The 22,136-nt window shown below is 42.2% G+C and overlaps 2 protein-coding genes across 2 annotated transcripts in view; both read left to right on the top strand.

Moving 5' to 3' along the window:
• The first annotated feature begins 137 nt into the window (after positions 1-137).
• On the top strand, positions 138-7,916 carry ptdss1b (phosphatidylserine synthase 1b). The gene is made up of 13 exons (XM_080484544.1): positions 138-408; positions 498-589; positions 2,255-2,299; positions 2,387-2,511; positions 2,676-2,834; positions 3,237-3,388; positions 3,757-3,898; positions 4,135-4,247; positions 4,493-4,558; positions 5,598-5,697; positions 6,061-6,120; positions 6,755-6,833; positions 6,928-7,916. The coding sequence occupies exons 1-13, from the start codon at positions 230-232 to the stop codon at positions 7,014-7,016; spliced, it is 1,401 nt and encodes a 466-aa protein (XP_080340670.1). The 5' UTR covers positions 138-229; the 3' UTR covers positions 7,017-7,916.
• A 558-nt stretch (positions 7,917-8,474) lies between these two features.
• Positions 8,475-22,136, top strand: part of nup153 (nucleoporin 153) — a 16,069-nt gene continuing 2,407 nt past the window's right edge. The window contains exons 1-20 of the mRNA XM_080484252.1: positions 8,475-8,568; positions 12,819-13,041; positions 13,133-13,408; positions 14,266-14,405; positions 15,355-15,483; positions 15,683-15,799; positions 16,144-16,188; positions 16,281-16,343; positions 17,272-17,412; positions 17,517-17,569; positions 17,871-18,006; positions 18,185-18,352; positions 18,441-18,539; positions 18,622-18,706; positions 18,804-18,905; positions 18,994-19,635; positions 19,738-19,917; positions 20,064-20,984; positions 21,534-21,956; positions 22,076-22,136. The exon at positions 22,076-22,136 is cut by the window's right edge and continues 158 nt beyond it. Of these exons, the coding sequence (XP_080340378.1) occupies positions 8,491-8,568; positions 12,819-13,041; positions 13,133-13,408; positions 14,266-14,405; positions 15,355-15,483; positions 15,683-15,799; positions 16,144-16,188; positions 16,281-16,343; positions 17,272-17,412; positions 17,517-17,569; positions 17,871-18,006; positions 18,185-18,352; positions 18,441-18,539; positions 18,622-18,706; positions 18,804-18,905; positions 18,994-19,635; positions 19,738-19,917; positions 20,064-20,984; positions 21,534-21,956; positions 22,076-22,136 (4,082 nt within the window). The 5' untranslated portion in view covers positions 8,475-8,490. The remainder of the gene's footprint in view (positions 8,569-12,818; positions 13,042-13,132; positions 13,409-14,265; positions 14,406-15,354; positions 15,484-15,682; positions 15,800-16,143; positions 16,189-16,280; positions 16,344-17,271; positions 17,413-17,516; positions 17,570-17,870; positions 18,007-18,184; positions 18,353-18,440; positions 18,540-18,621; positions 18,707-18,803; positions 18,906-18,993; positions 19,636-19,737; positions 19,918-20,063; positions 20,985-21,533; positions 21,957-22,075) is intronic.

Below are 22,136 nucleotides of genomic sequence, written 5' to 3'. Positions count from 1 at the left end.
GTAAACGTTTATAAACTTATTCGTTAACATTATATTTTCAGTGCATACGTTTATTTTGTTTCTGTTTCTTCTCTGATAGTGGTCCGCGGTGTGGACGCCCCCTCGGAGGACAAGTGGTTCAGTCCATCCGCCTTCAGGATTCCTGAGTGGATCTCAACAGCATCTTGTCTACCTGTTTCTCAACTTTTAGTTTTGTTTATCTGTAGAAGTTGGAGCAGCTCGCTTAGACATGGCTGCCGCTGCACATACTCGAGTACCGCGGAAGGAAGACGCCAGCTATAAGATGCATTTCAGAATGATAAACGAGCAACAAGTGGATGACATCTGTCTGGACTTCTTCTATAAGCCGCACACCATCACCCTGCTGTCTGTGACTGTCCTCAACCTCATGTACTTTGCCTTCACCAGGTAAGCAACACGACTGAAATGTGCTGGGTTTCTGCTCATTCATAGTTTATTTAACAAAAATAATAACCTGTTCTCTGTTGTTGGAACAGGGATGATGCAAAATCAGACAGCAACCTGCGTGTGGGATTACTGGTGGTCGTCTTCTTCTTTTTAGTCATCAGTGTCCTGGCCTTTCCGAATGGTAAACTATCTAAACACACTGACACCAGCATTAAAAAGGCGCTTTGCTCACTTCCAGAGTGGCAGTGAAACAATCAAATATATTTGTAGTGAATAACATTGTTCTATTCATATTGAGGCCAGTTGAATCACGTTAGATGGACAAGCCAGCCTCATATACAGCCTCAGTGGTGACACATTTCTTAAATCAACCTGAAGCATCGTTCTCACAACGATAAAAACACCACAGTGTTTTGACACATTTATTCAGCTAAGCATTTCTTCTTATCTCTTGATGACCGAGATATCATTTTCTAGAGATACCTGTTTGTCTCACGTATATAATGATGTATGTTATGGCCTCTCTTCAGCCCATACAACTTGTCAATATCTCAACTTTAGAATAGAATAGAAACACTATTAATCCCAGAGGGAAATTCTTCAATGCATGTGGCTGCAGTGCATGGAGCACTCTCCATTCAATGGGAGTAATTTGGGGTTCAGAGTCTTGCTCAAGGGTACATTGGCATGTAGACAGGGAATCAAACCTGCAACCTTACAAATGAAAGACAACCACTCCACCAATTCAGCCGCAGCCGCCCCAAATCGGTGCAGCCAGAGTAGGTTGCTTTATGAAACTCAGAAATACATTAAGTCTTTACTGGAAACTGTGAGAGAACAGAGAATGGCCATTCAAAGAAATTGTTATTCAGTACTTAGTTTCATCAACACTAAATGTTTAATTGCAGTTTACTCTTCATTGTCCATCTTTGCTCATTTTACAATGTTTGCTGTTACCAGTCTGTCATCATATTATATTATATTGTGGATTTTATTTTATTATGTAACCTATATTTACTTTCTATACTGAGCAAACGCTTTGTGTCTGATCTCCTACTTTGCATATTTGAGTTCAACAAAGCTGGTCGTTTCTAATCAACCTTCTTTTTAACATTATTAGATAATGTATTTCTGTTATTGCATTTCTTTTACAATGAGTTTCTCTGTTGGATGTTTTGAAGCTTGCCTAAATCATTTGTTCGTTCACAATAATATCTCCTATTTCTCTTAATTTTATTGTTTTTCTGCAAGATTATACGTAGATAATCTCTCATTTCTCATGTAGATTTCAGCTTCCTATTATGTTTTCAGGAAATTGTGACGCATTACATTGACAATTGAAAATATCAGTAAATTATGTTCACACTATATTAGGTAGCTAATAAAAACAAACAATTCATTTTGTACACATCAAAACAGAAAACGTCATGTGCAAACACACACTCGTGCTCGCCAATACAAATATTACACACACAGTTGTGATCACCCCGAATCGGACAACATTCAGAAGTGGCTCATTAAAGCCAACACAAGTACTGTAGAACACTAATGAAGAAAAACCCAATCATAATATCTATGATTGACTATTGGACGGCTATGACTTATGTCAAAATTCTCCGGATTACTTAAGTTTATCAGGATATTTCTCAGTTAGTCCTGCTTCGGTGGAATTTCCAGTGCAGTGGTAAAGAACAGGAAAAGAATATGTGCACAAAACAGAATAATGTATACACAATATAACAGCATAAGATAATATATGAACGATACACAAAACTGGAGTTGTATATGTTTCTCTTATAAAGTGCACTTTGAAAAATGACTTAAGTTGTGATGCGTTCTGTCTCAGGACCTTTCACCAGGCCGCACCCGGCAATATGGAGAATGGTGTTTGGTGAGTTTTCAGAGTAATGTAGCTGCACGTCTATCATGACGCCTTTCTGTCTTTTTCCCAACTCGGCTTCTCTTCTCCGGTTTTCAGGTCTCAGTGTTCTGTACTTCTTGTTTCTCGTCCTTCTCATCTTCCTCAACTGGGACCAAGTGAAGACTCTCATGTACTGGCTGGACCCAAATCTGCGCCACGCCAAACGAGAAGCAGACATCATGGTGAGGATGTTTTGTGACTGTTAACTGTCCAGTGTTGGGGTACGTTCATCTGACATGTCAGAAGAGAAGAAGAAGAAGAGAATTCATAGATCGATAGATAGATTGAAATGATCTTATGATAGTGTTTAAAGGACTGTTTGTTTCTTTTGTTATTACTATAACAGGAATACGCCGTTAACTGTACGACGATAACATGGGAGCGCATCCTGAGCCACTTCGATATTTTCGCGTTTGGCCACTTTGCAGGGTGGGCTATGAAGGCTCTGCTGATCCGCAGCTACGGTCTGTGCTGGACCATAAGCATCACCTGGGAACTCACAGAGGTAGATAGTCTAAGCTCGATCAAACACATTTTAATTTGTTATGTAAGTAATGTGCATATTTATGTCAGTATGTAGGACATAAAGCTTTTCTCTCCTTATTTTTTGTCCCTAAGGCCATTGAAAGTATTTTCCATTACTTAATAGTGTTTGTGTGGCAGTATAGACACTTTACATGAGATAAATTCATTTTTACACTACCTCACTCTTGATTTCTGTTGGTTTTGGAAAGATTAAATGGATTTAACCTCAAACCAGTTTCACTTTTACAGAATCTTCTGTGGTCATAACAAAACAAAATGTTGAACCCTTCAAAAGAACATAAATGTTATAGTTTACTGGTCCTTATATGTATCAGGAATTGCTTCAAAATATTGAGCAAAATGATCTCTACTCTCCTCACAGCTGTTCTTCATGCATCTTCTGCCCAACTTTGCTGAGTGCTGGTGGGATCAGGTGATCCTGGACATTCTGTTGTGTAATGGAGGAGGAATTTGGTTGGGAATGACCGTTTGTCGGTTTTTGGAGATGCGGACATACCGCTGGGCCAGCATCAAGTCAGTGCTCTCCTGTTTGTTTTATTTTTTACTTTGATTCTATTAACAGAAATGTTCAATGCTGAATAGCTTCAACTGTTTCTGATACTCCTTGGTGAACGTTATTAATCAATAACACTACTTGTAATGGTAATACTGTATAAACTCTATTACAAAATTTTCCAAATAGTCAGTAAATTCAATAATTTACTGACTATTTACTAATAACTTGGGTTATGAAATTATTTAAAAGTCCTTCATTAGGATTCTAAATTTACGGATTTATCTACTGCAAACCTGAGTGATGACTCTTTCTGTTTGGAAAGTCTAAAGTTGGAGTGTGTGTGTTTTGATCAAATTTGAAATATTGCACTACTCTGTCTGCCCAGAGAGATCCACTCCACCACAGGGAAGATAAAGAGAGCTGTGCTGCAGTTCACTCCTGCCAGCTGGACCTTTGTGCGCTGGTTTGATCCAAAGTCCTCCTTCCAGAGGCTGACAGGCATCTATCTCTTCATGATCCTCTGGCAGGTGGCGTGAACTCCGACCTGGGATTCAGATATTCTTGTATTACACAGTCACTGGTGGTTGGGCAGCGAGAATGCTAATGAGTTTGGATAGTTTCCAAGAGGGTTTGGCTTTCTGTAGATACCCAGGCTTCCTCCCAGAATCAAAACATAAGCTTGTTTGAGAAATTAATAACCCTAAAAACATATTCATGGGAACATTTCAGCTGAATTCTATCTTGCCTTGTGTTTTGTTCACAGTTGACGGAGTTAAACACATTCTTCCTCAAGCACATTTTCATCTTCCAGGCGTCTCACCCTCTGAGCTGGTGTCGCATCCTCCTGGTTGGAGTCATCACAGCACCCACTGTGCGGTACGTTCACGCCTCGTTACTGCATCGCACCCAACCAACAAGCAATAGTAAATTTCAGACAATAAAAGCATGTTTAACAGTACATAAAATATTACATTTCCACTTAAGGGGAAATAAATTTGGAAGATGCAAATTGTGTTTTTTTTTCTTTTTTTTTCCTAATGCTTTGTTGTGATTATATCTTGCTTATCTATTTTTAACAACTGATGTACCCTTGTGTTCCTGTCTTGTTGAACTACTTTCAGACAGTATTTTGCATACTTGACAGATACTCAGTGTAAAAGAGTTGGCACACAGTGCTGGGTGTTTGGGTAAGTACATGTCGATTTGTTTTGCTTCTCCAAGAAAAGGCTTCATGAATGGTAGATTAAGCAATTTATCGCAATTATAAAGGTCACATTGTATCTGCTATCATAAACTACTCAGGTTTTCTTTTTTTTTCAGTGGCATTGTTTGTGGTAGATTTAGTCTGTTTTTGATTAAAAAAAAATTATTATTCTAATTTCAGCAGTAATGAGAATAGTTTGGTGAACAAACTTACATTGAACTTTATCCAGATCCTGGCAGGTTTGCTTTTATTGTCATATACTGATAAGATTGTGTCAACAGTGGTTGTTTGCGCTTAGTTATAATCAAACATCACAATGCAAACTTGAGGATTGTTCCTTGAATCAATAGTATTCAAAATTGTTCTTTGATTCTTTCTTATCAATTCATTGTGTTGTTATGGCAGACCAAAAAAAAAATCACACATGGCAGTCTTTAAGCACTATCGGCTTAACAGTAGCATGAGACTTTCCTCTTATGACACCAGCTCAACCAGCATGACACATTCGACCGGTGACATGCTCTTTTTAATCCACTTTAGTTTAACGGTTCTATATTCTTACAAATCTAGAGCGATTTCATTGGGATTTTTGGGAAAATCTGAATGTAGTTTTCAGTCAATTGAAATTCATGACATTATCTAGTTATGATCTCAGCTACCGATGTCCCCAGTGTGCTCCAGTTGCTATAGCAACGAGACGAGCACTCTCCATCGCCATACTTAACATTTAGACTACTCTCTTGTCTGCGCTTTCCTCCCTGCAGTGTTACATTTAAAACTCAAAGGAGTTTCCGTCTGCTGTGTGGTGGGCAGATATGGATCGTGGGTTTGACGTAGTGTTGAACATTTAGGTAGAGAACCATGCTTTTGATCTGAAATGCCACAAGTGCCATGCAGCCCAATAGAAGGTCAATTGCAATGCAAATATTTGGCCAAGAGAGGGCGCCATTGTAAAAACGCTGCAGCCTGTGAAAGGAAATCAGATGCTTTTTCTCTAACGGTTTTATTTTTCTTCCTTGAAGTGCCATCGCTTTCTTGGAAGCTCTTGTTTGTGTGAAATTTGGACACGACTTGTTTTCCAAGACTCAAGTTCGCTATGTTCTCCTGTGGCTGCTCTGTCTGGTAAGAAAGTGTGTGTGTGTGTGTGTGTGTGTGTGTGTGTGTGTGTGTGTGTGTGTGTGTGTGTGTGTGTGTGTGTGTGTGTGTGTGTGTGTGTGTGTGTGTGTGTGTGAGTGCGCGCACATGTTTGGTAGAAGTAGAAAATACTTTATTATTATTTGGGTGTGAATGGCGGTCATGATGATAGTAACAAACAAAAACACTTTAATCCTAACTATTGTTATTGCTTCTGCCAATGTCTCCTGATAAATTGGACAAATGTATTCTTATTCTCTGTAGGAATAACATTTGTATTCTTTATGGCATTTAGTGACTGTATTAGAAAAAAATACTGCTCTAGATTTTCTCTCTTTTCTTCAACTCCAGGCGCTCATCACACTCTTCTGTTTATATGGGATGGTGTGGTATGAACAAAGTAAGATGAAGGTGAGTTGCTGCTTTACAAAATGTCCTGAAGGGGAACATGAGATATTTATTTCTGCAGTGTTGTTGCTAAAACTTGCCTCAATGCATCTTTATAATACCCATACATTTTAATGATGTAAGAAAAGTGTAGATACTGCTGATCATGTTTACAATATTTTTAAGTAAGCCAGAAGTTCCCCAATAAGCACAATGACAATATCATACCCATTCAAACATATTCAGAACTTCGGTTGAAAGCAGGTTACATCCCAGACAAGACTCCACAGTCTCACACACACATTTAGTGCTTGTGTTCAGATAGTGGGAATAGACCGGAGCACCAGGAAAAAAAACATTCTCACACAGGGAGAACATGCAAACCCCACAATTCTGTAATCAAACGAAGCTATTTAAACTCTGGTGTGAGAGTGCTAACCACCGTCTCCAACAGGATGTCAAATCATGATATACATCGAGTTGTTCATAATTAATGCTTGACAACAGAGTTATATTGCTTTGTTTTGCCAAAACCGCCGTTTGTAACCTGAAGACATTTGAGAAACAGCAGTAAACAGCTAATTATTGATGCCGTTCTCAAAGTTGGGTATCTATTCTACATTTTAAGTTTGACTCTGCGCTTTCTTCTGTTTTACAGAGCATTTGTGTGCAGAGTGAGGACTGTCTCGACAGCAGTGTTGTTGACTCATGTAGTTTCGTCCCAGATGGCATTGCAGGTCAGTCTCATAACAGGCGGCGGGCGACAACTCCTCTCTAAACTCCATCCTAAATGTTTAACGTCATTATGTTTTATGTTGCCTTGTGTCCTAGCTCAGAGGACAAGTCTACAAACTACAAAACGGAGGAGAGTCTCAGCAAGAAACAGATTTGTGAATGGCCATGGAGCAAAGACACAATAAACAGCACGAAAGATACGAGTGTACACCTTGTGGGAAACGGATAAATGAATGATAATGTGACCTTAAAGAGAGAAATTCGGTGTGTTGTTAATCCAGTATGTAAATTTGCATCAGTGGTTTCAAAGAATCCCTCAATGCCACGCTGATTTAATGAACATCTACATTTTTCACTGGATCTTGAGTGAGAAATGACTGTACAAGCAGCATTAGCACCCGGATAAAGCCCAGCATTGATTATTTATCAGCAAAATAGGTTTTACTCTCAGGTAAATAAGTATGTCTACATATCAGTATGTATAGTATATAAGTCTACTCAGGCCTGCACAAACCACACACTTCCTAACATTTGCTAAAGGTACTGAGACATTTTGCACTGGACTTCTTTGTTGGTTGTGTATTTGAATGTTACACTATTATAATGAATTTTTAAGCTTTATGAGACATTTTTATAAGGGCAATAATTCTTTTTTTGTAATTATTTGACAATGTATGTCTGATAACATTTCTGCTGTGTTTGTCATTTTGCAAAAACTGACATTTTAAATTTATGTGCAACACATTAATAAATGTTTTGGTGTTTTTCTTCTAAATAAAATGTCAAATAAGAATTATGTGAAAATGTTGAGATGTGTGTGTGTTTATTTATGGGTGGGGTGTTACAATTGGACGCATTGCATCGTGTAAGAAAGAAAATACTTTGACATTCAACTCAACAGCTCTCTGCTGACTGTCAATAGCAGCCAATAATCCCGTCTGTAATGATTCTCGTCGATAAAGTTGCTTTCTGCATTTTCTATGACATGTCCACATAGGCTATATCTAATTTTTCTTACCATGTTTCAAAGTGTCATGTCCAGCTGTGGTGTGTTATTACAAATAAACATTCTTCAACAATAACCCACCTCAGCGATTCCAGATCCCAGTTTTTAATGTTCAAAATGCAACACTCATGCAGTATTTTAATGACAATTTATTTTTGTTTTTATTCACATAAATAGCATATGTAATAAATTCCTTTGTTTGTGCAGTTGTTATGTATTTCCTGACATGCACACAGAAACAGGCTCAATTTTACCAGCTTGATGAGATTTGTTTGTAACAAAAGGAGCAAATAAGAGTGATTGTTTGAAATTTTGACGCTCGCAGTAGTATTGATGATTTAACAAAGGAACCCGGTTATGGCAGATATTAAACCTTTCTTGATTCTTGTCTTATATTTGGAGAGAAACACTTATTTAATATTGAGAGAGAGGCTATAAGATCATTAATGATCATCAGATTGAACTGAGGTTTGTCAAAGACAAAACGTAGTGTAATACATACTAATAGAGTGGCCTCCGTGCTGCTGCCTGCGGCTCGCCCGCGTCCTTTGTTATCGCTGCTTACTACATTTCCCATAGTTCCTTGCGCGCGGCCGCTGCGCTGGGTGACAGCTATCCGGCGCCGAGCACCGAGACACTCAGACGGAAGAGCCATGTCGGCCGCGGGTGGAGGGAAAATCAGAAGCAGGAGATATCACATCGCCTCGAAACCTTACGCCAAGAGCAAGCAGGTAAATCCCATGTCGGCGTTCACGTCAAACGCCTGAAACGAGACCACTGGAGTGATCGTGGCGCTACCGCCTCTCAGCTTGTGTTTTTTGTTTTGTTGGGAGACATTTCACGGCCTGCTCGTGGCCTCCACGCGCTGCTAGCATGTTCAAGAAATGCTAGTGATGTTAGCACAATCAGGCGGTATTGACAGGTCAAATCATGCCGCTGTGTTTTGTTGCGCCTTCTCCATTCTAATTTGTTCATGTCGTTTAGCCGCGGCGGATTGAGACAACCAACCGCGAGTCGGTTTTCAAATCGTTCGCTGTCAGCAAAGTTAGCAGGAAGTAGGATTCTTAGTGTTTAGCCCATTAGCTCATGTGAGCTAAGTGGCTATCGCTGGCTAGCAGCGCATTGTTGTCTTTGGCTTTTTAAGTTTTAACGGCTTCGCACGTCTGCAGGTGGAAGTGACATGGTCACTTGGCGCTGCTTTACAAATGGCCACCTTTGTACCCGACTGTCTCCCCGCCCAGGGGGCATTTTTTGATGCGGTGTTGCTCGTCTTTGGTGCCCATCTAACAGACATCTGCTAGCATTAGCCAAATCTCAGCCAGCTGAATTGCGCAGGAAGCGTTGGCCATGTGTGCTCTCTCACATGGTGGCCACTCGCCGCCTGGACATCGGCGCCGGGAGCTTCGAAATGTCCCGAATTTACGGCACACAACTCGTTTTTCGATTGCTGAATGACAAGTGAAATGTTAATTATTCGTCAACCCGGAGTAAAGTTTTTTGACGGCATCAAAGCAGACGCTCAAAACGATGTCGACTATCTTCCTCGTCAACAAATAAATGATGTACAGTCGCCTGATGCTTGTTACATTTTATTGTATTGCTGCGTGTTTGATGTGCTTTAGCCAACTAGAGCAAGTTAATAACTGCTTTTGACAGACACCAATTATTCACGTCTGTGTAAATCAATTGTTGCATCTCATACAGAGGAGCACAACAATTTGAAGCTGCATAAATACCAACACGGTGACTTATTAGGCCCTTCCTCTGCTGTCTGCAGAAATTCTAGGTTGTAGTCTGGTCAATCTGAGATCCTGCTTTTTTTTTACTATTAATGTGGTTGTCTTGTTCTGTATAAAAGTGGGAAACTATTTGTGATTTTAAAATCTTTTCACAGATATGTCTCATTGGCCAAATCTACATTAGTGTCCTTCTCTGGTAATGTTTTTGAGGATTTATATTAATTCTACTGACCCGACAGATGTTAACATTTTTGTTAAACATTTCTATATTTTTATGCATGAAAAGCTGTCACGGGAAATATTCTTCAAAATGTGCCACATGGCTTTAGTTTACCTGCTCAGACACCTTTAGAATTGATTGTAATTGTCGTACATTTGTGGGTTTATGGGGGATTGCAACTTGTATGACACTTTTAGACTGCCTTCATATATTAAGCAGTTTGAGCACTTCAAGTAAACCAGTGTGCTTGAACAACATCGCAAACAAAGTTGTGTCAATATATCTTGAATGAGATCCAAATGTGATCTGTTGCATGGCCTGTCATTGTGTTTAGCTGAGAGTGAACAATGAAATCTGCTCAATGTGGCTATTGAGTAAAATAGTTTAGATAAGCTGTTCCCGCTTTGCATCAGTCATGCCTTCTCTGATAATAATTGGAGTTGTAATCATTCAACACAGTGAAGATGAATGAAAGCACACCCACAAGCATGAACTGCTTGCACTGAGAAAAAATAAAGCACTTCATACATTAACTTGCACGCTATTCGTTATTGTCACCAGACAGGAACAGCCAAAGAGCTGCATGCAGGGGGGCTTATTGTAGTCATTTACTTTGGGTTGACATGCGTTTGCTGCGCTAATCTTTCTCACAAAGTCTCTGTCTTCACCTGTTGGGCTCCTTTTGATGTTAAAGTCCTTGTCTCTATTCTACCCCAGGAGCAGACAATGTTTGATTATTAGACACTGACTGGGTGAAAAGGGTATTTGTTCAGGGTTCCTCACATGAGTAAAATGGAGGGATTCATTTATTTCCACCGACAAACTGATTCAGTTAGATTCTTTCCTTTTCAGTGAAGCTAAATGCAAACATGGATTAAATGATTTCACAGAGGGTATAATCTGTTAATGCACATGCAGCGACTCAGAAGTAGGTAATCTTTCAGCTTCTTTTAAAACATAGTTGACGTCCACTTACCCAAAAGTATCAATCATCCAAATCTAGATTGCTGTTGTTGAAAAGCTAGGTTTAGGCTTTTCTTCAGCTTGGCTCGACTTGCACAGCATTTGTTGCTAAAAAGAAGAAGGAGCTTGACGAGACACGTAATATTTGCACTATTGCTGGCTGTATTCACCTCACAACAATAGTGATGCGCCTTGTATCGGTGTCGATCTTGCTTGTATTTACCTTCTCGCTCAAAATGGATGTAACAGTTGTCCTGGTTAAGTGGTTTCAGCTAAGTCTAAGGTTACATGTTCTCCCTCGTGTGTTTTAAGTTTACTTGTTCTCATTGGGCACGTTCACACTGCAGGGAAATGCGACCCAATTCTGATTCTCAATTTTCTAACAAGTGACCCATATCCCACCTGTTTTGTGGCCGTGTGAATGTTGAATTTTTTTTCCACACCAGACCCAGGTCTTGATCATATGTGGTACCAATTCAGATATTCTTCAATACACATATACTAGTTTAATGGTTTTAACGTGATTTCTACACAGTTTGAGATTTGGGAAAAATTTCATTGTGGTGTGTGGGTTTTCCGTTCTTTGGGCTTGAAACAGTGAGTCACACCTGGCAACCCTGGTGCTGACCAGTGTGCCATCCATATTGACTTTTTTAAACGGTGTGTTCGACGTGACTTCATGCTGTCTTCTGCGCTACCCTCTGGGGCCCCGAAAGCGTCTGGTCCGATCACGTTCACGCGGCAACCTGATGGAGGTCACGTTTAAAATGTAATGTGAATGATCACGCAAAAAGATCAGACTAGAGCATCAAGACCTGCAGTGTGAACATAGCCATAGTGTGTGAGAGGAAATGCTCAATGCTTTGCGCTAAGCGCTGCCATATTCTGTCAAAGTTACTGGTTTACACTTGAGTTGCCACTTGTTAGTGCAAATTTGCAGCTGCTTTTGTCTCATGGCTCAAACTGAAACTTGAATCCTTTTTTTTTTTTTTCCTCCTCTGTGCTGATAAAACCAGCATTATTTTGGTTATTACACTTGTTGATCGGCTAAAGCCGTGTGTATTTGCACCGTGGGTAAAGTACAGTGTGGCCCACATCTGGGCTTCATAGATAAGGTATAGACAAGTAGTGCATGTCTGTTATCGGGTGCTGAAAGCTACTACGAGGCACACAAGAGCGGCAACATGAAAAGATGCACTTGCCAACTCGCGTCGTCATTCAGCCTTTCTTGTCTTGCTACTGTTTTATTTCAGCTGGAGGCAGCATGAGAGCTGCTTTATTTTCTGCTCTTCAATACATCTTTTCCTTAACTGCTATTTGCATTTGCATCATAGATTTTGAGTCACATTTTATCATGTATAGAAACACTTCATGTGTGTTCAATGGATCTTACATCCATTTTAATTAGGATTCGTTTATGAATGACATGAACTCATAATAGGCCCTTTTTGTAGAGGATATTAAGTCTGTGCCCCCCAATGTGCTTTTCTACATTTCTGAGTTGCGTTTTTAGATCTTTCAGCGGAGAGGTATTTAGATCTTGAAATCCTCTAAATGGAAAAAACTTTATGTGCGTTTTGTAGGAGATCAGACTCGGCCTTATTGATTGGAATATTTAACATTGGTACGGTGCAGATCAGAGTCTCTTGCTCAGGTTTTCCTTGCCGCACACACAGTGACTGACCCAGTTTCTGTCAAACTCTGTGTTTTTTGTTTTTTGTGGATTGGGGAAGACAGACGGCCTCTAATTTCCAGTGGGGCTGCACAGCCAATTAACAAAACAACCTCAGCGTTCATTGCTTTTTCTTTTCCCCATGTTTGGGTTTATATGATTGTCAAAATAACTTGAAGCTCATGTACCACAGATAAAAAATGCTTTCTTCATTTAACATGCATCAGGTTTTTATCCAGTGCCAATTGTATGGGGGTTTTTTCTCATGAGAAAGCAACATGTAAATTCTTGACTCGATGGTGCTTTTGTGTTATAAAATTCTCGCTCATTTATTTTATCAACCATTTTTATGTGTTGTTGTTTTTTCTCCCCTTGCGTATTTAACAGCAGCAGACAGGCCTCATAAGTCGAGTGACAGACACGGTGAAAAGCATCGTTCCTTCCTGGCTGCAGAAATACTTTAATAACGGAGATGCTCCAGAAGAAGGAGCGTCCGTACAGAGGACAGAGCAGAACTGCCAGCCTCCTCCTCCCAATGGCAGCGAGGAGGGGCCTCCTACACTCGATGGACGAGACTCCCCCGAGCCAGAGCCCAGCACGAGTAACACAGGTAAGGAATCAGTCGGTGACAATCAACTCAAACTGTTATTTTCGTTCCAGTTTGTTGGCATGAACTCATGCGTGTTTTCCCTTCTGCACAGAACCTTCAACAAGCCGGGCAACCCTGAACTTTCAGGAAAACATGCTCTCCAGGCCTCCTCTCAGTCGTTCTCATCTCCATTTCACACCGCTGGACACTTTCTCCACAGCCTTTGGGGGCTCCAGCAGCATGTTCTCACAGCCCTCCACCTCCTCAGCCCCGGGACCTTTATCCACAGGCTACTCCTTGGTCAAAGAAATCAAGGACAACCTTTCAGTGCATGAAGATGACAACATCTCCACCACCAGTGGATTCTCTTCCCGTGCATCTGACAAAGGTAAGGATGGCGTTGCCAAACTACGAGTGAAATAAAAACATTCTCGCCAAACCGGGGCATGTTTCCAGGTGTGTTGCAGATAGCTCGATGTGTAACATCACATTGTTGAAGTTATTAATTTAGGCTCGAAGCCCAACGGCTCACTTTTCCTCAAACTCATTCTGCATAATTTACATAAATTTGCATGCACAAGGCTGATTGACAAATTATGCCTTTTGTTATTCTTGTGCCTGCCTTAGTGGCAGGGCGTAAAGATTACCATCCGAGAAGGCCATTTTATTATTATTTTTCTGTTTTGTTTCAGTATAGAAGCTTTAAAATTCTTTTGCTTTTTTGGGGGATTTTGCCCTCAGCTGAGAAAGCCAAAATCTATTGCACAAGCTTTCTTTGTCATTTAGACATCCAGTTACTTCCAAAAAGAAAAGTTAAAAAGGTAGAATAAAATGTTGTCAACGAATCCATGGGAGGTCAGCCATGTGTCATGAAAACAAACAGTCTGCAGGGTTTTTTTTAAACACTACGCCCACTGCTTCGTGCAGCCTCAGCAGAAAGTGGAAGTTATCTGCACAGGATTTGTTGGGCTGAGAACCTGCAACCTTGTTCACTTAACAGTATTATGTTGTTATAAATGGACTGTAATTGCACCAGTTATTGTAAACAAAGATTATATGCAGGGATTTGGCTGAAAATGTTTATTTATTTTTTGCATTAAGACTTGTTTTGGTGGTTAAGCTGCAGAAATGACTTGAACTGCTGCGAAATGTTTTATACTTCACCTCATCAAACACTATACAGATTTCTGAACTGGATTGATGTACATATATTTTCATCTGAGGTGGTCTCATTATTTTTCTTAGATGTTCCCACCTCCAAAACATCATCACTTCCTCAGCTTTGGTCTCCGGAGACGGACCGGACGCACTCTGGTCCTCAGCCTTCACAGTCCAGTCTGAAAAAACCTGCATTCAACCTGTCAGTCTTTAGAACCTCATCCAATGTGAGTATATGTATGTCCTTCAATATGCTGAATTGGTCTGTGAACATTAGATCTGTGATGCAGAATTGGATGTTTTTAAACCTTTTTCAGCTCAGACTCTGGTTCTAAGTGACCTAATTAAATGTAAAATTCCAATTTAGCAATCCAGACTGCTCTATAATCAACCATGCCACAAATATGATGTGCAATGGACAATTACCTGAAGGTAAAAGTTCTCAATAAATGAACTTATTACCTTACAGTGCTGTATTTATTGCATTTATAATGTAAAATGTCAGTTTTTTTTCACTCCTCTCAAAAGCTGGTTGTTTCCCCGTTTTGTTTGTTTCACTTGAGTGATGGTGACTGCTTACTTTCAGTTCCAGCCAACAAAAGTTGGTTAAACAAACCAACTTCTTTTGTTGTGACTCATATTTTAACAATGGAAGCAGAGAAACAAAACGGTACATGTGACACTCTGCGTGTGTGTGTGTGTGTGTGTGTGTGTGTGTGTGTGTGTGTGTGTGTGTGTGTGTGTGTGTGTGTGTGTGTGTGTGTGTGTGTGTGTGTGTGTGTGTGTGTGTGTGTGTGTGTGTGTGTGTGTGTGTGTGTGTGTGTGTGTGTGTGTGTGTGTGTGTGTGTGTGTGTGTGTGTGTGTGTGTGTGTGTAACTACTCTGGCGTCACAATAAATACTTTCCCATGTAAAACCATACGACGTGGGAATGTAAATATATATTTTATTGGATAGGTTGCAGGGCTTACCTTACACAAGTGTGCTTTGAACCATTTATGGGCAAAGAAGCGTCAATGTTATTTAGCTTGGAAACCTCTTTTGGAGATCTTTGTAGCTTGCTGGATCTTAAATCCAGTGCAGCAGGTTTAGTTTTCTATACACTGGAAATATCAATAATGAGCGATTCGCTATAAATGCTTCCCCCTGATGTATCTATGTAATCTTCTCTTTTTCAGTCATCACTAAACAGCACAGTGCTGAACTCCAGCCAGCTGGGAGATTCACCCAACTACCCCGGGAAGACGACATACGGCGGAGCGTCGTCAGTCAGAACCTCCCGCACTCGTCCTGGAACACCGTACCAGGTCACACGAACACACACATACAACAAGTAGAAATCTCTTAGCGAAGAGCTAAACAGTTTTGGAAAGTTGATGTGAACCAGCCACTCTGTTGGCTTCTGCACGAATTGTCTTGACCGTCACTCGGAGCATCCGTGTAACTGAAATGGGTATGTAATCAGTTTATGTGGAAGCAAACTAAAGCAGCTCATCTGATGTTTAGGCCCCGGTGAGGAGACAGATCAAGGCCAAACCTGCAGGCGCTCAGCCGTGTGGGGTGACCAGCGCCACCGCCAGACGCATCCTGCAGTCATTGGAGCGCATGTCTAGTCCACTAGCTGTGAGTTCACCCACTATTTCTTTCTCTGCTACTTCTTAGCTTTATCTCTTGTTATAATGCTATTTTGATTTGCTGCTGTTGAGCGTGTCGGTATAAACTTTGTGTCGTCATGTCACAGCAGCTTTGTCCAGTCTGCCCTCCACTCTCAATCAGTGTTAGCGGTTTGGGTTTCAGTCATGTGACATATAGAAAATCTGCCCTATAAAGGGGATCAGTTCAAAGTAAAGAACTTTATCCTAAAGGCAGGGCAAAACATATAAGAAAAAAAAAAGTATTGTCACAGCCGCTGCAGGAAATAAAGTTTGTCTTGAACAGCTGCGTTTTGATTTGTCTTGATTCACCAGGACGCCAAAAGAATCCCAGCAGGCTCTTCACCCATCCTGTCACCAGTAAGTCTATCTTATTGTTCAACATCAGTGTGTGTGCATTTCTCTTATCAGTCGATTCGCCCTAACCGTAACACATTGAATCTCTGCAACAGTCTTTACAGGCAATGGATGGCATCAATCTGGATGTTCCACATCATCAGTCAAAAAAGAAAAGGGTAAGTAAAGCTTTTCAGTTTTCTGGGATTATATTCCTTCATGTCGGATCCATCAAAAGCAGAATTGTTCTCATAGCTCTACATGTTTGGTCTTGTTTCTAATTTCACAATGTCCTCGTATGACCTGAAAGCTTAAGTATGTAGATCAGCAACTGCACTCCACTTGTGTTTCTGCTCGACGTGCTTAGCAATGTGAAGAAATACATCATTGTTCAACATCAACTGCATTTGCTGCGGTTTGTCTTCCTGTCATTTCCTAAAGCACTGCATGTTGGCCTCTTGCATGAACAACATTCTCCTCAGCTGTTCCCCACTGTGTGTGTGTGTGTGTGTCTTTTTTTCACGCGTGTGTGTAATCATACACGCCCTCTCGTGCTGTATTTGGTTTATAATGATAGTAATGATAACTTTACTTGTATAGCACTTTTACAAACAGTTGTTGCACAAAGTGCATTACAGTATAGTACAGTTTAGGAAAGTGTTTTAAATGTAGTTCATTGTTGAAAATGTGGCAGCTCTGAATTGGACTTGTTTTTTTTCAGTAATTACTGTTGGCCCTTCCCAGCTGTGACAGCTGCTTGGTGAGGGAGTAAACAATGCTGCATTGACCCACACAGGTCCACAACCACAAAACCCTTGAAAATCAGCAAAGCAATCCGACATGCCAGCCTTGTAGTGATTGCTCTGGCCTTTGGACCCCCAAAAAATCAACAAATTGACTTGAGAGGAATATATGTTTCTATCAACTAGCCTGAATGTGCCCTGTGTGAAAAAGGCATTCCTTATCTCAGTTCCATGCTTGAAAGAAATACTGTAGTAATCTGATTGAAGAACTGTCTACATGCTTTGCTCTTCCTTTGAGATTTACCGCCTTATCACACATCCTGCTGTGGTTGTGTTTTAACCTTAACTACTTTTTAAAATTCAGATGGAGCTGAGCCTTCCACCTGTGCAGAAACTCGTGGTTCCTGTTGTGACACCAGTGTCAGGAAATCGCTCGGTGTCGTTCAGGCCCACTTTGACCCCCGGAGGGGTGAGCCGAGCTGTAGAAAGAGCAGTGAGGGAGACCGTACGTATCTCACATCGACATTATTTTACTTCATAATATCAATCCGCCTGTGTAAATGGAGACGAGTGTCCTGTTTTTATGATTAATTTGTTTGGTTTTTTTAGCCCACAAGACAATCACCCCAACTACCCGAAGCAACCCCAGGTCAATCTCTAAGGTGAGACACAGCGACTCATCACATTCAAGTATGAGTCACTGGAGATGAGACAACTTTAGAGACCATTAATTCATTGATTTTATTTGCTAATTGAGTCGATGGGCGTTAATGGAAGATCAAGGTTGTTCTGAATCGGCAGAAATGTCTCGTATCCAACATAAGATATGAAAGATGGTTTTACCAAGAGAAGCTCTTTAGTGTGTATTGATTTATTACATTTTTTTGTCACACTGTTTTTATTGTCTGTTGCGTCATTGTGTGATTGCAATATTGATTGATTGATTTTCCATGGGTCCTGCAGCACAATGGGTTCCAGCGGGCCTGTCTATCCACTGTCCAGCACCCCTGCAGCCAGCAGCGCCGCCTCTGGGGGCGGCAAGATGAAGAGAGAAAGGACCACCACACGGCCCTCCTCCAAACGCCAAGATGATGATGAGGTGAGAGTTTTACTTGAAGTATACCTCAGCGGAGTATTGTTTAAAAGCGAATTTCCCAAAAGTTTCAGGCCCAGATGTGAAATGTAAATAAAAACAGGAACCTTTCTGTAACTGCACTTTGATATAAAATGTTCTCATGAAAGGCGTTTCATAGAAATGTTACTTGTTGTGGCTCCAGGTTGCCGAGGCACCAGACCTCCCAACGATCTCACTTCCCATCGGCATGTCGGCCCTGCCCAAATTCAGCTTCTCATCTCCACTTCCACCTCCCACCACCTCCCCTTCCATCTGCCCCACCTCGAAGATCACAGCCACACCTCCCGCCAAGGAAGCGCTCACCAACAAGGTCTGTTTCCAAACCGCCACGCTCTATTCTAGTGGTGCTACGTGTACTGCCGTAAACAAGACTGTGCTAATTGTGTTTCTCCTTTCAGGATCCACCAAAGGCTTCTACACCCCCCTCTGTACCATTTACATTCTCCTCTCCTATTGTCAAAGCCACTGCTGCTAGCCCACCTTCCTTTTCTCCTTCTGTGAGTAGAACGTTGGTTCTTTTTGGAAGCACATCACTAATGTCCCAGTTACCAAGATTATGATGATTTTCTTTTCTTGCAGGATGGATTTATTTTCAGTGCACCTGTAGCAAAGGTAGGCCCCTCCATGTCAAATGGGAAGCTGGCTGCCCCCGGTGCAGCAGCAGGTGAGATGGTTCAATGAGCTTCCTGTTGTATCTCAGTGACAAAGAGAACTGGACCTCAGTTTTGATCCTGGGTTTTTCTTTTGTTTTCTCTCTACAGTGAAGTTGACAACCACCAAAAGCACAGAAGATTTCGAAGGACCTTTCAAACCAGCCAAGGCCTTGAAACAGGGCAGCGTGCTCGACCTCCTCAAAGCACCAGGTGAGAGTTTAACTTCTTTATGGTTGCATGGTTTTACGAGACTGAATCTGGAATATCAGTGTTTTATTTCTGTACCCGTTTTCTCCAGGCTTTGCCTCACCCGTCGCTCAAGTGTCCCCGAGCCCCGAAGCCACACCCCAACCAAAGCCGGCACAATCGGCGGCCTCCACCTCCACCACCACCGCTTCTTCAACAGGGTTTGCTGGGTTTTTCAAAGCCTCAACAGACTGGACCTGCGACGTCTGCTTGGTTCAGAACAAGCTGTCAGACACAAAGTGTGTTTGCTGTGCGGCTCCACAGCCCAACGCTTCATCCAAGTCCACAGACAGTAAACAATCTCCTGCGCCTTCTTTTGGCCAGGAGAGCAGCAGCACGAACACCACTACTACAACAACCACCACCACCACCACAGGTTTTGGCGCGATGTTTTCCAAACCTACAGGAACTTGGGACTGCGATACGTGTCTTGTTCGCAATAAACCCGATGCAATAAAGTGTGTGGCCTGTGAAACGGCAAAACCTGGGACGGGACTCAAACCGTCCCTGACCCTGCCCTCTGCCTTCTCAGCTGTTAAGACTGTGTCGACCCCTGCAGAGCCTGCTTCGACAGGGTTCGTTGGATTTGGAGACAAATTCAAAAAACCCGAGGGCGCGTGGGAGTGCGATACATGTATGGTACAGAACAAGGCCGAGGACACCAAGTGTGTGGCCTGCACGAGTCCCAAACCAGGTAATGAGTCCATGACCACAGGAAATTTCTGATTTTCAGTTTCATAGAAAAAAAATCAATGACTGTTTTGTAAGCACCATGCCTTCCTTGTCCATCTTACAGGTGCTTCAGTAGACGCCACTTCATCAGCCAGCAGTGCTCCAGTGTTTGGACTGGGAGACAAGTTTAAAAAGCCGGACGGGGCCTGGGAGTGTGACGTCTGTCTGGTGCAGAACAAGGCTGCAGACATGCAGTGTGTCGCCTGTCAATCAGCCAAGCCCGGTGCTAGTGTGGAGCCCAAGGGTAACAAAGGCCATCTGCTTTTTCTGTTTTTGTATTTTTTATATTAAACAAGTTGAAAGACTCATTTTAGTAACTTTTTCTTTTTCCTTAATGCATATCCTGCTTCCTTCTTGATTTATTTTTTTTTTTTTCTTGTTTCTCTGCAGCCTTTGCTCCTTCTTTTGGAACACCAGCTGATGGGACTACGCTGGGCTCTTCTACCTCTACTTCTGGGGGCTTCAAGTTTGGCACGTCAGACGGCACTTCAGGAGCTGCATCCGGTGGTTTAAAGTTTGGGGGTTCACTCACAGAGGCAACCTCTTCTACAGGTGGATTCAAATTTGGGGTCCCGTTTGGAAGCTCCACACCAGAGACTACTAAAGACAATGCGGCCTCATCAGGGTTCAAGTTTGGCAGCTCATCTGAGGGCTTTAAATTTGGAGCTGCCCCCAGCGATGACAAAAAGTCAGACCAGCCGGCGGCGGGTTCAGGGTTTAAGTTTGGAGCCACTGGTGGTATAATGTTTGGAACTGGATCTTCTAGCACAGAAAGTAACTCTTCTAAAGGTGGCTTCACGTTTGGACTGTCAAAACCTGAAGAGAAACCCTCAGACACTACCACAACGTGTTCCTCCTCTGTAAATTTCACTTCCGATCCACCCGCTCAAGAAAAGGCTAACAGTGAAGCGTCATCAAATGACACCACGTCGACAAACGGCAACACGACGACCACAGCCGGGTCTGTGTTTGGGAGGTTGGGCGAGGCGAGTTCCGCGACCAACGCATCACAAGGCAGCGCTGCTTTTGGATCATTACAGGCAAACAAGGAGCCGGCCGCTCCCACGTTTACCTTCGGAAAACCGGAGGACAAGAAGGACTCCGCCGCGCCATCTAACTTTCTTTTTGGTGCGGCTGGTAAGGAGGCTGATCCCGCGGTCGCAACTAAAGGCGGCTTTTCTTTCAACAAGCCCAGCGTTCCAACAGAGCAACCTCCACCGGCTTTCACCTTCGGGAAGCCAGCAGATAAGAGTGAAGCCGTCACTTCAGACGCTCCGAAACCCGCCTTCACCTTTGGACAAAATGCTGCAGGTATTTTGGGTCTATTACCCCACCCCCACCCCAAAAAAAAAAAAAACAACAACAATGTAATCCTTAGACGAGCGTTTTTCAACAGATTACAAGGATAAAATGTGCTAATAAGCTTTAGAGTTGCTTGTTGTCGGATGAAGCTTCCTGCTTCTGGTTATGCTCAGCTAAGTAACTTTCTGATCACTACACAGATGCAACAGCAGTTTATATCTCTAGTAAGAGAAGTGTCACTGTGTAGGGATCGTTTCTACCTGATGTATCACGGCTAAATTTTGTTGTTTGTCAGTAAATTCTTCAAAAATTTCAAACTTGTCAGTATAGACGATCGTAAGCAAAAGCAAAGCCCACTGAATCAAAGTTTAATTTAAGTTTATTTTAAATAAGTATGCTTGTTTTTTATTCACAAGCCCCAAAAGAATAAAAAACCAATTAGAACAACTGTTAAAATCAAGCACATTTGTGATATGCATGGCAGAGTAACTTATTTTCAGTGTAACAGCTTTGCCACAGTGTTGTGACTCACGACAAACATCTCCTCCTCCTCAACAGATTCTGCTGCTCCAAAACCAGCATTTTGTTTCATGGCAGGCACCAACCCGGCCAACTCCACTAGCTCCACCACAACGTCCTCCTCCACCCCAACTCCCAGTCTCTTTGGCGGCAGCACCACCACCACCACCACTAGCAGCAGCTCCTCCACTCCTGCTCCTGCTCCGTCTGCTGCTCCCAGCACTTTCATGTTCGGTCAGCCGGCTGCCGCCTCCAGCGACGCTACTCCAGCGAAAGCCTTCCTCTTTGGCCAGAGTCAAGACAGCCAGCCGCCTGCCGCCACTGCTGCTCCTCTGAACTCGACTCCGGCCCCGGCTCCCGCTCAGCCCTTCATCTTTGGAGCTCCTGCCAATGCTGCTCCTCCTGCCGCTGCTCCCTCCTTCAGTTTTGGAGCTGCAGCGCCCTCTGCTGCCTCTTCATCAGGTCTGAATTTGATTCAATTCTTTCTACTTGAATTGATCCGTTGACCACACGTAAGCAACTATACTCGTGATATTGATCTGATGTTTATCTTCTGCATACGTTCTCTCTCTCACTCGCAGCTCCGTCTGCAGCACCCACCCCATTCGCGTTCAATCCAGCGCCCTCAGGTGGGTTTGGGGC

The sequence above is a fragment of the Lipophrys pholis genome (genome assembly GCF_963383615.2).
Source record: "Lipophrys pholis genome assembly, chromosome: 17".
Classification (NCBI taxonomy): domain Eukaryota; kingdom Metazoa; phylum Chordata; class Actinopteri; order Blenniiformes; family Blenniidae; genus Lipophrys; species Lipophrys pholis.
This window is presented reverse-complemented; position numbering and strand designations above follow the sequence as displayed.

What these genes read in the sequence shown, in the direction of transcription:
- ptdss1b (XM_080484544.1), top strand. Translation starts at nt 230, where the DNA reads ATGGCTGCCGCTGCACATACTCGAGTACCGCGGAAGGAAGACGCCAGC. An exon ending in ATGTACTTTGCCTTCACCAG is followed by an intron (nt 409 to 497) that starts GTAAGCAACACG and finishes TTGTTGGAACAG; the next exon opens with GGATGATGCAAAATCAGACA. An exon ending in TCTTCATGATCCTCTGGCAG is followed by an intron (nt 3,899 to 4,134) that starts GTGGCGTGAACT and finishes TTTTGTTCACAG; the next exon opens with TTGACGGAGTTAAACACATT.